At 34.5% G+C, this 14,109-nt stretch overlaps 1 protein-coding gene across 23 annotated transcripts in view; it reads left to right on the plus strand.

The window, feature by feature from the left end:
• Positions 1 to 14,109, plus strand: part of SGIP1 (SH3GL interacting endocytic adaptor 1) — a 181,468-nt gene that overhangs the window by 134,783 nt on the left and 32,576 nt on the right. For 14 of the 23 annotated variants that reach the window (XM_016120846.2, XM_016120851.2, XM_016120853.2 and 11 more), the window contains one exon: positions 114 to 173. The exons of the other annotated variants lie outside the window; for them this stretch is intronic. In XM_016120846.2, the coding sequence (XP_015976332.1) occupies positions 114 to 173 (60 nt within the window). The remainder of the gene's footprint in view (positions 1 to 113; positions 174 to 14,109) is intronic. 23 annotated transcript variants of the gene reach the window in all.

The raw sequence follows: 14,109 nt of genomic DNA on the forward strand, positions 1-14,109 counted from the left end.
GCCTCTGCCCTCCCCCATAGTGAGATTAATGACCTGCTTTGTAACTCATACTGTGTCCTTCTCTCTCCCTCTCCTTAACCTTTCCCATCCCGCTTCAACTCCTGGCCATACAGAGAATGAACAGCCTTCCCTCGTTTGGTTTGACAGAGGAAAGTTTTATTTGACTTTTGAAGGTAAGTAGTACATAGCATACCAAATACTAATTTATATTTCCCTCATCCTTTTTCCCCACCTGCATTTCAAAATCCCAGTTCACTTCAAAAGACCTGGTCTCATCCTCTACATAAAAATGCTATGGCTACTTAGAAAATATTATATATTAAAAGAAACATTACATGAATTTGGTTTGTATGGGATCTTCAATTTCTCATATTAAAAACTTAAAGCTAATTTGCAGTTAATATTGGTTACTTAATTGTGTTAAATTGAATTTAAAAAAATATTTTTAAAAAAATCTTTTTTGGCCAAGGAACTTAACTCTGTCAACCAGGGCTCTTTCCTAATTCTATTGCAAATGTAATGCAACGAATACAAGGGCACTTTTGGTTGGAATTGGCATTTAACTCTTTGGATCATTAATATTTCAGATCTAATCTATTGTTGTAAAATGTAAATATGTATGTATAGCCTTATGACAAGAATGCTGCAGAGAAGATCAGAAAACTGAGGAAAAGAAAAAAAAAGGAGTATTTTAGTAAGTTCTATTTACATCTCCTGCAATTGCAACTGGAACGACTATAGTAAAATGGACAACTATCGCTGGACTTGTCATTTTTAGAAGATTATGGAAAATATACATAAATATGATGTCAGATATCTAACCTCAGTGTTGGATAATTTGTTATATTCTGCATTAAGGATGAGTGTTCTTATCTTTTAAATTACATTTTAAATCATTTTATACTCCAATTTGATTAAATGTCTCATTTAACTTAATGGTGGGAGAAATCTGAGTAATTTAGCTTAATTAATGGGCCATCTTACAATAAATATTTATCACTTAAGCCCTGCACTTCTACTATTTTAAATAGCTAAATTTATCCTAGGATCAAAAGTTGGCCAAATAATATTCTACTCTAGAATTGTATCTAAATATTAAACTTATCTTTGTGTTTCATGACAACAAAAAGACCTTTCCAAACTTGGGTGTGTATTGTAATGCAATTTAAAAAATCAGAATGATTGATATAGATTTTTAAGTAGTTTGTGTGGTGTGGCGTTTTTCTCTCAATCTTGAATTTTCCTTGCGAGATAGTCTTATAGATAGAAGTCTTTAGCTTGGACTAGCTTAGAGAGCAGTAAAAAATATAGTCTGATTTAAAACTTTTCAAATATCTGATATCTTGTCCTGGCTCAAGTAGAGGACAGGTGGATAGGTAGTGTTCAGAGGAGGGTCCATATCTTCCACATCATGTTGGAAGCCTTTATTGTCTCAGGTTATCAATTTTGTAATTAACCAAGAGGCAAAGTCTACAAACTTATGACCTTCTACACTTTCTCTTTAAATCAAATGAGACTAAAAAGTGCCCAGGTGTCTTTTTGCTGATCAGCACATCTCAAAAGGAAAAGCTATGGTTGAATAGGTTGGTAACCCTGAAGTTCAGCAGATACCAGCCTACCTAAAGGCCCTTTCTCTGGTTCAGTGTGGCCACAGCAGAAGCTGTAGTGCACTGGGTTTTAACTGGGAAATTAAGCAATACACTACTGACAACCCTCACTACCTGGAGCTCCAAAAACCCACTTTGGCAGGATTTTTGTGGTTGCAGCTTGCTTTGGCTTTGGAGTATCTATTGGTTCATTTGCTTATGTTTTAGCTTGCTGTTTCCTTAAACAGAGAGAAATCGTTTTTTCTAAGTTACCAATCTAAAGACGATATTTGGTTGTTGGTTTGTTTTTAAAATATATTTTATCAACCAAATATAAGTATTAATAAATGTGTGAAATAACAATGTGAACCACATTTTTTTATTTTAGAAAAATATTTGTTGTAGATTTCTCAGAATCTAAAGTTGGTAACTTCCATTCTGATTAGTAAAATCCAAATTCTTTAAGCATCTCCATTTGGGCCAAAAGAAAAAGTTTTCATAGAAATTACTTAGAATCTCTAGGATTGTGTTATCTTCATCTTGGACCTTGCTCAAGTCTGGGAGGTACAGACAAGGGACTATTAGAGCAGCCGTATCATGAATGTATGTCCCTCCTTATATCATTGAGAAATGCTTACACAAATAAATACATTAAAATCAATTTCAAAGGAAGACAGAAGACACTAAAGATGACACCTTGCCACCTGAGCAAGAATGTCTACGTTTTAAGAATGGAGAAGGTTTTTTTCCATCATTTATGTACATTAGTCTCAGGTATTTTTAGCGAGTGCAACCTGAAAAGATTCTTTTATTTTCTGCTGTGATGACATAGAAATAGTGATATGTTAAATTGCCTTAAAAATAGTGCCTCCATCCAAGTTTTAATAATCCAAAAAGATGGTCATTCAATGTTTTATTGAATGCCACTTCTAGTATATTCTTCTAGGGCACTCTGGTTTTATTCACATTTGTTATTATTAATATTAATTATCATTATCTTAAATTCTTCATTTAGGGAGCGTAGAAGAGGAAGAGGGATTCTTATGTCAAAATAGTCACTTGTTATAAATACTTTTAATTATGATTTATTGACATCTTATCAGTGTTTTTATAGTTAAAAATTTTACCCTGTCTTATTTATTGCTTCGCTCTCACAGTGTTTTAGGCATCATAGTCACTCGGTAAGTGTTTGACCAACCAATTAACATTAGTTTCTGGGTTTCTTTGAAGGTAACATGAGGTGCTTCACACTTCCAAATTTAATTTAACTAGAGATATGAGATTTAGACAGTAACTCACAAGAGTTCTAAAGCTTTTCTTAATGTTCTACTTTTATAAAAAATTTTACAGAAATCTTAAGCTATTTAAGTTGAGCTAATAAAAAAGTAAAGGTTATAAAAAGCAATAACTTTTTCAATTCATTTATCTAAGAGTATATTCCACTGAAGCTATCAAGTATTCTTCTGAGGTGGGAGGAAGGGAAAGATATTTCCATGACAAGTAGGAGATGTGATTGTTAAATATTTGAATAGTTCCCTAGAGCATTTTAACATCAACCTGTTTCCAGAACTGTGCTTTCTCTCTCTCCTTGTTTAGCTTATTTAACTACAAAATCTTCTCATATCTAGTAATGGGGGAAAAAAAAAAACCCTCCAATCATACATTCTTCAGTGTCCTTGTGTCTGAATACCATCTCTATCCCCCACGCATACAGCCTCTTGCACACTCATCTCTAGACCGCACTGCGCTCCTCTTCACTGCTCTTACACCCATCAAGGCTTTAGGAAGGCTACACGTTTCTCTGCATTCTAGGGCTCTTTGCCATACTTACCCATCTGTTTCTTTAACTGAACTCCAGCTCCCTCTAGGGACCATTACTTCTCCGATAGCACTCCCCATGGAAAGTTCTTTAATTCTGTGGGTCATATGTCATGGGACTAGGAGACAGTGTTTGAATTCTCCCAAATCCTTATTGCTGGTTCCAAACCACCTCCCCCAAACCCCAATGCAAAGAAGCCATCTGATAATTCTACCTTCTGCCCTTTCTTGTTGCTACCCGCTACTGTCCTGCAGAGTACCCCTTTGTGTTTATCTATGGGCTTAGGGATGCAGGCAGCTCCTTTTCATTCTCTCCTCCACCTCATTTACTAGCTTCATCCTGTGACATGGATTCAATGTGGATGACCTGGCTGATACATTGGCTCCAGAACCTCTTCGACGTCTTCGGCTCCCAAAAACCTTCCCTTCACTGTACTGAGTAACCCACACCTCTGGTCACGTCTTGAAAATGATCCCTACTGGCAAAGGTCACTTTGGCTATTTCATAATTAATCATTTCTCACCCTTCCTGTGCAAATACTGCATTAGACAGTGATTTGACAAATATTTATTGAGTACTACTGCATGCTAGCAATGTCCTGGGCACTCCCTAGTAATAAAGAAAACAGAAAACAATTCTTGCCATTATGGAGATGATATTCTAATGTGAGTGTCAAAAAAATTAAGATACATAAGTAAAATACATAGCGTGGAGGTGGTAATAAGTTCTACAGAAAAAAAATAAAAATAAGAAAGTAGAATGGAGCATATTGGGGTTGCAATTTTAAATAGGGGACCTAAAGTAATGAATAATAATAATTAATATCTGAGTGCTGACTAGCTCGAATTATATCCCATCTATTATCTTATTGCAGCTGCACAACTCCCTGATGATGCAATTAAGATTCAGATAATGTAAGTAACTTTTGCAGGATCACTCAGCCAGAAAGAGCCAAAGTACAGATTTAAAGCCAGGCTGCCTAACTAGAGACCTAGGATGATACTCTGCTCTGCATACGTGATCTCATTCAGTCTTTGCATCGGCCCCTCCAGGCATGTGTTGCTGGTGGGTTTTTCCTAATCTTCTAACCTTTTAGCTCTCCTGTCTCTTGCTTACACCTTATCTTTGACCTCTCTAAGACCTCTGGTCTCATGCCCATCTCATTCTTATTCAGCCCACTATTCAAGTTCTTTTCTCTATCCATATTAGACCCCATGGAGGAAAAAAATACGTTTCTGTAAGAACTTTAATCATCTATAGTACAGGAGCTACATTTTCCTCTTTAAAATTATGTTGTCTATGTGAAAAAAAATCTATGTGAAAAAAATTAACTCTTGGGCTGTTGGAAACTTCTGACCTCTATCAACAAGCTATTAAGTACCCCTACTTAGTAATTAGTAATTAAGTATCCCTACTTAGTAAGACACAATCATAGTCATGAACCACTCAAACTTTCTTTACCCTGCCATAGTAACAATATCCTGTAAAAAGCAAACAGGACTAATTTTTCACATGTAACCAGATAGATATTAGTTCATTCACCTGAGAGTCACTAGAGAATGGAAAATTAGAAGGTGTGACCAATTTTCTCAAAAGCAACTGTTGCGCTAAATTCACAATATTCTTCAAGTGTGAAGTGTCCACTAATTGTTCTTACCCCATTGTAAGCTCTTTTCAATAAATAACACAGTAAAGTTATTGAGCATTCACTCTGTAAATCAAAGTGTTAAGTATAACCAATTCAGAAAAAGAAAATAGAAATGTAAAAAGCAGCAATACAAGACTGTCTTCATTAAAAACATTAAAATCACACTTCCTAGCTATTCCAAATTTTTATATGTAAATTATATTGTAAGTATAAAATGTACAGTTCTCTTTATTAAAAAGAATTAACTGAAGGTCATAGAGAGTTTCTTTTTTTTTTTTTTAATAGCCCAAACCTGTTCAGAAGATTCAAGTGCCGTGGAACCTGTAAAATGTTCCACCAGGCAGATCTTTTGAGCGTTTCATAGTTTACTTTGTCTCTTCGAAAGAAATTAGTTGCTTTGTTCTGAAAATCTCTGTAATTGACCAATACACTGATACTGCACTTAGTTCCCTGCTCCCTGAAGCATTTGCCCTGTCTCACTCATGTTTACTCTATGGCTGTCATGCTGGTGATAGAATAGAAAGCCAATAAAAGAGAAACTCTTTTTCGCTAACTATTCAAAGTGCTTCTGACAATGATATGTGGTTCCCCTGCCCCCTCACATTAAACAGTTCTGTCACTAACTACCTGAAGTTAATACAGACCACATAGGTTAAGGGCTCAGTCCCACAAGACTGCCCCCTAACCCCACATCACACACCAATCTCAAGTCCTAGGTCAGCACCTGTACTTCTGATTGGTCAGCTGTAAATTATGGGTTCCCACACACACCCATCTTGGCTTTGATAATTTGCTAGAATGGCTCACAGAATTCAGCAAAGTTCTTTACTTTCTATTACTTGTTTATTATAAAGGCTACAACTCAGGAATAGCCAAATGAGATGCAAAGAGCAAGGTATGGGGGAAGAAATATGGACCTTCCTGCCGTGTCTGGATATGCTACCTTTCCAGTACCAAGACTCTCTCCAAACCCCATTGTTTAGGGTTTTTATAGAGGTTCATTACATAAACATGATTGATTTGATCACTGACCATTGGTGATTAAATCAATCTCCACAGTTTCTCTCCTTCTCGGAGGTCCAGGGATGTGACAGAAAGTTCCAATCTTCTAATAACAAAAGTTGGTTCCTCTGGCAACCAGCCCCCATCCTCCAAGAATCACCTCATTAGTATAATCCCGGGTATGAGTAAAAGAGTCTTATGAATAACAAAAGACTCCCCTCTCACTCTTATCACTCAGAAAAATTAATTACAAGAGTTTTGGGAGCTCTGTGCCAGGAATTAAGGACGGAGACTGAATACATAACTTTCAATATCATAGTCAGCCAAGTACTCCCTGTCTTTAGCCTTCAGTCTAGGCCAAATTGTGTGAATGCTAGGGAGGGCGTGAACACTTATAATTCATATCAGAAATCTATCCAATTTAATGTTTATAGAAAGCTTATAGTAGGTGGTATCTTCTATCCAGAATCATCAAGCAAGAGATACTTGGTTAGTGAAAAAAATCATTTTATTTGGATTCAGCATATCTGAGGTGCTGCTGCTAATACTAATACTGCTGATGCAGTATCACCGATGAGCTCTTACCATGGACCCAAAAAGAAGAGTTGCTAAGTATAAAGAATTTCAAAACCTGAAACTTAAGCTAAATAGTTCCCTCAAGCAGGAAAAGGGAATGAGGTTGATTATGAATAGAATAGAAAAGTTAAAGAATATTCACTCACTTATTTCTTTATTCAGTGGTTCACAAGCATTCCATGAGCTCTACTTAGCTATAAGCCCTTGTGTAGGAATTATGGAGGTAAAATGTTATGGCTTCTGCCTTCTAGGAATTCACAAGAAATAGAAGAGATAGGCATTTCCTATCAAAGACATAGTGCAATCAATATTATGATAGAATTGTAAATACCTGCTGGAAAAGTATAGACAATAGATAGATTTTTAACTGGGAAGAATCTGAGATAACTTCTTGAGGGCACAGGGACTTGAGCCGGCTAACATTAAGAGGCAAAGAGGACTTCAGACGGTTAAGAGTGTTCCCACTTGAATAAATGACTTGAAGAAAAACATGTATGCAGGGATAGTAAACATTGGGAGAAGCAAGGAATGTTTTAAGAGATGATCTTGAAAAGTAAGTAGAGGGCTAATTTAAATACTGAGAGAAGAAATTTAAATATGATTCCTAGGCCAGGTGGAATTTTGAGAATTTCTTGCGAAAGGAAGTGGTACGATCATCTTTGACTTTCGGGATTAGAGGCAGAGGAAATTGAGGGATTTTCTAAAGCAATTTGAGGGAAGCAGTAAGGAACTGACATTACCATGTTTATCTAGAGATTTGAAATACACTACTGAAGGAAAAACATTTGACATCTAATATGATGTGGAAAGGAGTGAAAGCTTCCATCCTGAGACACAGGGAGAAAGGTGCTATGTCAATCAGGAAAAAGGAGTCTCCAGTATAATAGATTTGGTCAGGAAAAATGAGTCTTTATTATTATTATTATGTTGACATTGGTTAATGAAATCCAGTAAGTTTCAAGTGTACGATTCAACAGTAAGCCATATATATTTTGCACTGTATGTTCACCGCCCATAGTTAGATTTCTTTCTACCCCACTTACCTCCCCTTACTCCTTGGTAACCACTAGTCTATTGTCCATATCCATGAGTCTTTGTATGTTACATTTGTGTGTCATTTTTGAGACCTCTCAGCTTTGAGATCCTGAACACTATGCATATAGTGTGAGTCTAGAAGTAAATAGACTGTGGAAATTTGTGAGTCATTTGCTTAGAGATAAGGGCCAAATCCATGGAGGCGAGAGTTTAACCTTGTGGCATGCCTGCATTCAGGAGCCATATTAGAAAAAAATGCATTATAACTTGGAACTTACTCCAATGAATATTTTTCTTTAAGCAGCCACACAAATGTTAGTGATTCATTTTGAGCGCATGATACTCAATAGATATGTTTTTGTGGAATATATTACATTTAATTTAAATATATATGTCAACATATAAAATATATATCATTTGCCAATATGTTGTCTCTCAGTTGTTCACGTTTGAGGGAATGCTTAACTGGCTGACCCAGTTGCACTCTGAGTATGACTGTTAACCTAAATACCAGATAGGAAAATTGTCAACATCAAGCCTAGAAGAAAAATGCCAGCCTCTAGCTGGCTATTACTGCAAATACAAATTAACGTAGAGATAGCACAATCCCTGTTTTCCCTAAGCACTGCCCATCAAAGCTTTTCATCTTCTCTTACTCCTTTTCATCTGCCTTAAATCTTTTATTTCTTTCTCCTTTTTCTTCCTCCTGGCACATAAATACTCAAAACTGAACATAATGTGAGACCAAAGAGATTTATAGTATTCATGTGTGTGTCAAATAAAAATGCAAAGACTTATATAAATCTTAAAAAATAATTGAGTGGTAAATTTTTTTCATGTAGCAGTAGCTCTTTAGAAAAATTTTAGTTATCTACCTACACCCACAGTAAACTTATAGACATAAAAGTTATGTTAAAAAGAAGAAATTAGTTGTTTGTTATGATATTAGGGAGTTTGACTTGAAATACTCCTTATTGTAGTTTTAATGTGCATGTGCCTAGATATTTATAGTTAATATTATTTAGCAAGAATCAGGATTGTCTTCATACGCTTATACATATATGTACAAAATTAATTTTGATTGATGCACAGCAAAATGGTAAGGTTTTCCATGTTACTAATTCTGCAATAGGTAGGTATATGATAGGGAAAACAGTGAACGAATTTGCAGAATAAGGCCTCGATAATATTGCTATAAAGACAGATATTGTTATGGTGTATTCATTCAATTAGCAAATATTTATTGAGTGACTTCTATGTGCATGGTACTATGAAAGGATACAGTAGTGAACAAGAAAGACATGTTCCTGTCTTCATGGAGAACGGAAGCCAGACGTTAAATGAGTAGTTACAATAATGCATAGAGAATGTAATAATTCAGGAGACAGGGAGACCTGACTTGTCCCAGAAGTTAGGGATAGCTTCCAAAGAAAGAGATGGGAGTAACATTAAAACCTACACAGAATCTACTTTGAAGAAATTTAAAATGTTGCTAAGTTAGAGTCCTAATATAAATACTTATGTAATGTGTAATTGTTAACCTAAAGGTATATTGGGTATTATTCTAGATATTAATAATAAAGAGTCACCAATTAATTTATATCAGTTTACTCTCATGCACACATGTATACATACATATAGAGAGATGGTTCTGGAATTAGTTCTGGATCTGAATTTTAGCTTTAGCATGATGTGTGACTTTAGGTAAGTTATTTAAACTTTCTAAGTATTAGTCTCTTCCTCTGGAAACTGGAATAGTAGTGACGCTTATTTCACAAGGTCATAGTCAAGGTTAAATAATTAATTGCTGAAGTCAGTGCATGCAAAAACTCAGTAACAATTAGCTATTACCACTATTGTCCAACGTTGCACATCCCTTTCTGGTAACATGCTGTGTTTTAGTTAGTAGTGCCTGCTTTGGAGAAGGTTAGGTTGTAGCATTCTAGTCTTCTTCTACGTAAAACATCTGGCAACTTGATTTTACGTGAGTTGCTACACAGCCTCCCAGCTTGTCGTCAAGGACAATGAGCAATCTTTTCTCCACTGCTTATGACTCAGGAGAAAGATTTGGAAGCAGAATGCCTCTTCCCTCTGTACACCCTCAGCCTCCACCAGAGCCTATCATTAAAGCTGACTTGTTGAGGCTAATGATCTGCTTGCTGACACATTCTTCAGGGAGCTGGAAGATCTGGAAGAAAATGTTACCATCTCTTTCATTAAAGGCTTTGTAAATCATTTCAGTAGTAAAATCTTTTATTGCTGAGCTATACCCAGTTTTTCAGCAAATTTGACAAATAATTTTAAACTTCTTAAGAAAAGAATGGAGAAACTGAGAATCTTCAGGGGGAAGTGCTTTACCTTTGCATGGTTGTGAGCCTTCATTTAGCAATAGCTTTATATTATGTGCCTTCTAAGAATAGCTGTCCACAGATTGAGGCTGTCCATCCCCTTGTACCCTTGACTCTGACTACCCCAGACAAAGAGGAGAACCTCTAACTACTCCCTTCAGACTAGAGAACTGAAATAATGAACGAAAAAGTGATTCTAAGATGTGATGTCAACACTCAGGAGAAGTTCCCATTTCTAAGACCTTTAATGTGTGTCTGGAATAATTATATTTAACCAATCCCATACATACCCCTAAGAGATTTTAGCTACTTGTAAAAGGTCTTTGTAAACTATAAAGTACTATACAAATGTAATTATTTTCTAAAATAATTATTTTCTAAAATAATAATTATCATTAATGAATATTTAATATGTGCTAAGAATTGTATAACCATTGCTTCATTTATTAAATCAAAGTTTGATTTGGGGTCCTCAAGACATGGCATTTAAGATAAGGCATGAAGATAAGTCAGTACCCTTAAGATTTTCACCATTTCGTGTCTTCAACCTTTTTTCCATCATGCACATGGTAATAATTTCTGCTAGAGCATGGACTTTTAGCAGACAGGTTTTCATGAACTTGTTCCTTTTCTACTGGCTCTGCTGTACTAAATCACCAGGACAGGAGCATATATGGTTTTAGAGTTTCATTTCCTGCTGGCACACATTCACACACACAGGGTGTACTCTTCTCAATCGTGTTTCTTGGTTTTATATTCAGAGTAATTATAACATGGCTTCCTCTAAGATCTGATCTTAAAATGCGCCTCTGAAGAAACACAAAAGGTTATTCTGGTGTCACAAGGAGCAAGGGCGATGTTAATTTTTCAAGAATGTTTCGGTGACTTTCAAGAGTTTCCATCACATTGTAAAGGGTGAGTCCAGGAAGAGGAAGAATGAGTATTTAATGCTGAATACTTTCCTTAGATTTTGCCTTTTCTTGACTCTGCTCACAGCCCATTCTCCACGAAACTGGCAGCTCGGATGGCAGGTTTTCAGGCAGTCAGACTACAACAGACAGCATTCTTCATGTCTCTCCATTCATAAATCTCAGCCCCTTAGGGGAATAGCTTTCAGTAGTGTCGAAAATTGTTGGCATCCACTTTTTAACTGTGAGAACAGGAACCATTCGAGAAATAAAGAAGAAATGTAGAAACCTCAGTGTTATTAAGATCCCAGTATAGCTCCCGATTTCTAATATTTATTGCCACAATATCAAAGTATAATGCATACCTATTGTAGAAAATTTAGAAAAATATGAGTTAAATAAAATGAAATAATCTATAATCTAATAACCATAGAGAACCACTGTTATCACTTAGCCATATTTCATTCCTAAGATTTTTCATGTGTATGTAACTGTGTGTGTGTGTATATGCGTATGATTTATATTTTCATATAGTATATAATAATGCATACTTTTATTTTAATATAGAATGTTCTCCATGCCATTTGAACATATTTGAAAATAGCTGTTTTCTTTATTCTGATCATAAAGTTGATTTAAGCATATTACTTTTAAAAATTCAAATGATACAGAGAAATTTTTTTAAATACAAAGAAATTTTAAAATTTCTCTGTATTGTTTGAATACAGAGAAAGAGTAAATACAGAGAAAGAAGAAAATCCTGCCATTTGCATTAACATGGATGGATCTTGAGGGTATTATACTAAGGGAAATAAGCCAGGCAGAGAAAGACAAATACTGCATGGTTATCACTTATATGTAGAGTCTAAAAAACAAAACGAGCCAACAGAGAGTAGAAAAATGGTTGTCAGGGGCTGAGGGGGTGGGGGAAATCGGGAGGGGTTGGTAAAGGTCATAGACTTTCATCTATAGGATGAATAAGGTCGGAGGATCTACTGCATAACACAGTGACTGTAGTGGATGACACTGTATTGTACAATTGAAATTTGCTAAGATAGCAGAACTTAAATGATCTCACAAAAAAAAAAGAAAATATATGAGTTGATGGATGTGTTAATTAACTAAATGGAAGGAATTCTTTCACAGTGTATATGTTTATCAAATTATCACAATGTACACTTTAAGTATCATAGAAAATTTATCTTAATTATGCCTCAGTAAAGCTGAAGAAAATAAAAAAGATTCTAGAACTAAAGGAAAAAAAAGAAAAAAAAAGAATAAACTTAATCCTGAAATCACATTGTCGAGAGATTAACTGAAATACCATTTTTATAATTTAGTGAAAAATCTTGAAAAAAATTCTCTCTGTATATACCTACACACACACACACACACACACACACACACACACTCACTCACTGCATTTATTTGATTCCATTAGAATACGCTCCATTGGTTTAATAATAACTTTTAGGTGCAAAATAAACTTCACTAAATGTAGAAAAGCATTTTTTTTCCAGCCAACAATAGCTGTAAAATGTAAGCCACTATCTTCAGTATAGCCATGAGAAATTGAGTTTAAATGTATTTTATATTCAGAATTAGATACTTTTAAATCACTTTTTGCCATCAGCAGTGTGTTTAATATCACAGTGACTCGATGCTTTTTATACCACATATTCATAATCATGACTTCTTTATTCTCTTTGACATTGATGGTTTAATCTTGCAAGTCAGTTAAAAATTTCTGACATATCGTTTTAGCACCTGAGTTTTATATTCTTTCATAATGTATAATTCTGTTGTAACCTACTTGTCTTGTCTTTCAAATTTTTGTGGCTTAGATTTCAAAGAATGTAGCAGTTTCTCCTGCCTAAAGTTGCATAGCCTGCTATGTGACAGTTTATCTTCTGTGTATTAATAACTTCTCAATTTATTGCTGTATCAGATGGAATCTGTTTTTTAAAAAAATACATCTTAAGGCAAAATAAGTGTCCAAATGTAAGTTAAAATTCAATCACATGTGAGGCTATCAATTCAAATAACTCCACTGAACTAAAAAGACCACAAGATGAGCTGATAACTCTACGTGTGATTACATTCCCACAAGTACAAGCAAACACAACAGTGGATCATGCTCTGTTAGCAGCTGCCTTGTTTTTATTGACATTAATTATAAGATACATCTTAATTTCAGAAATGTTAAAATGCTTTCAAAAAATATGTTGCTTATAATCAAGGAAATAGTTTACATTCAATTTTATTCAAATAAAACATATAATCTGCTCTGTAACCATCAGTTAATAGGAGCCATTTAAATTTACTATATACAATTTGTGTATCTGTGTGTGCACATACATACATATATATATATATATACACATCTATATAACCATGTTAATGGTTCCATAGTATTATATTATGTACATGTACCTATTATTTATTAATGGCTATTTACGTTTATATGCTTTTTTTTTTTTTGCTATTATGTAAAATGGCGCAATGAGCAATCTTAAAACTTTATCTTTATGTACTTGTCTAAATTTGTCCTAATGATAAATTGCTAAAAATGGAATTATGATAGTAAAGGGAATGCACATTTTAAATATCACTACATATTACCAAATGCCTCTACAAAAATTTCACACCAACAATATGATTAACAATTTTTCCATGCCCTTATAAACATTGAGTTATATTAGTTCTTTTCCAATACAATAGGGAAAATGTGATATGTGATTGTTTTTAGTTCTATTTTAAATAATTGCTGAAAACTTTTACATATCTGCATAAGTTTATATTCTGTCATGAATCATAATTTATTTCACTTCAATTAAGCATTTAAATTGCTTCAGGTTATCCCACATACAGTGAACATTTTTGCACATAATTCTTTGGCCTTATGATATTTTCTTAGAATAGATCCTTAAAATTCGAATTATGGACTAAAATTATGGAACTCTTAAAGTTTCATGGTACACATTGCCAAGTAGTCTTTTAGAAAAATTATACCAGTTTTTACTTCCACCAACATTATATTACAATGCCTATTTCATTATATGCTCACAAGCATGAAGTACTGTTTTGTTTTGTTTGTTTTGTTTTTTTCCAGATTTATTCTGGGGGGGGGGGGGTAAAAAAATTGATCTCTCTTCCTGCTGTATTTCTCTGATTACTAGTGAGGCTG

The sequence above is a fragment of the Rousettus aegyptiacus genome, unplaced genomic scaffold, assembly GCF_014176215.1.
Source record: "Rousettus aegyptiacus isolate mRouAeg1 unplaced genomic scaffold, mRouAeg1.p scaffold_m13_p_1, whole genome shotgun sequence".
In the NCBI taxonomy this organism is placed as follows: Eukaryota; Metazoa; Chordata; class Mammalia; order Chiroptera; family Pteropodidae; genus Rousettus; species Rousettus aegyptiacus.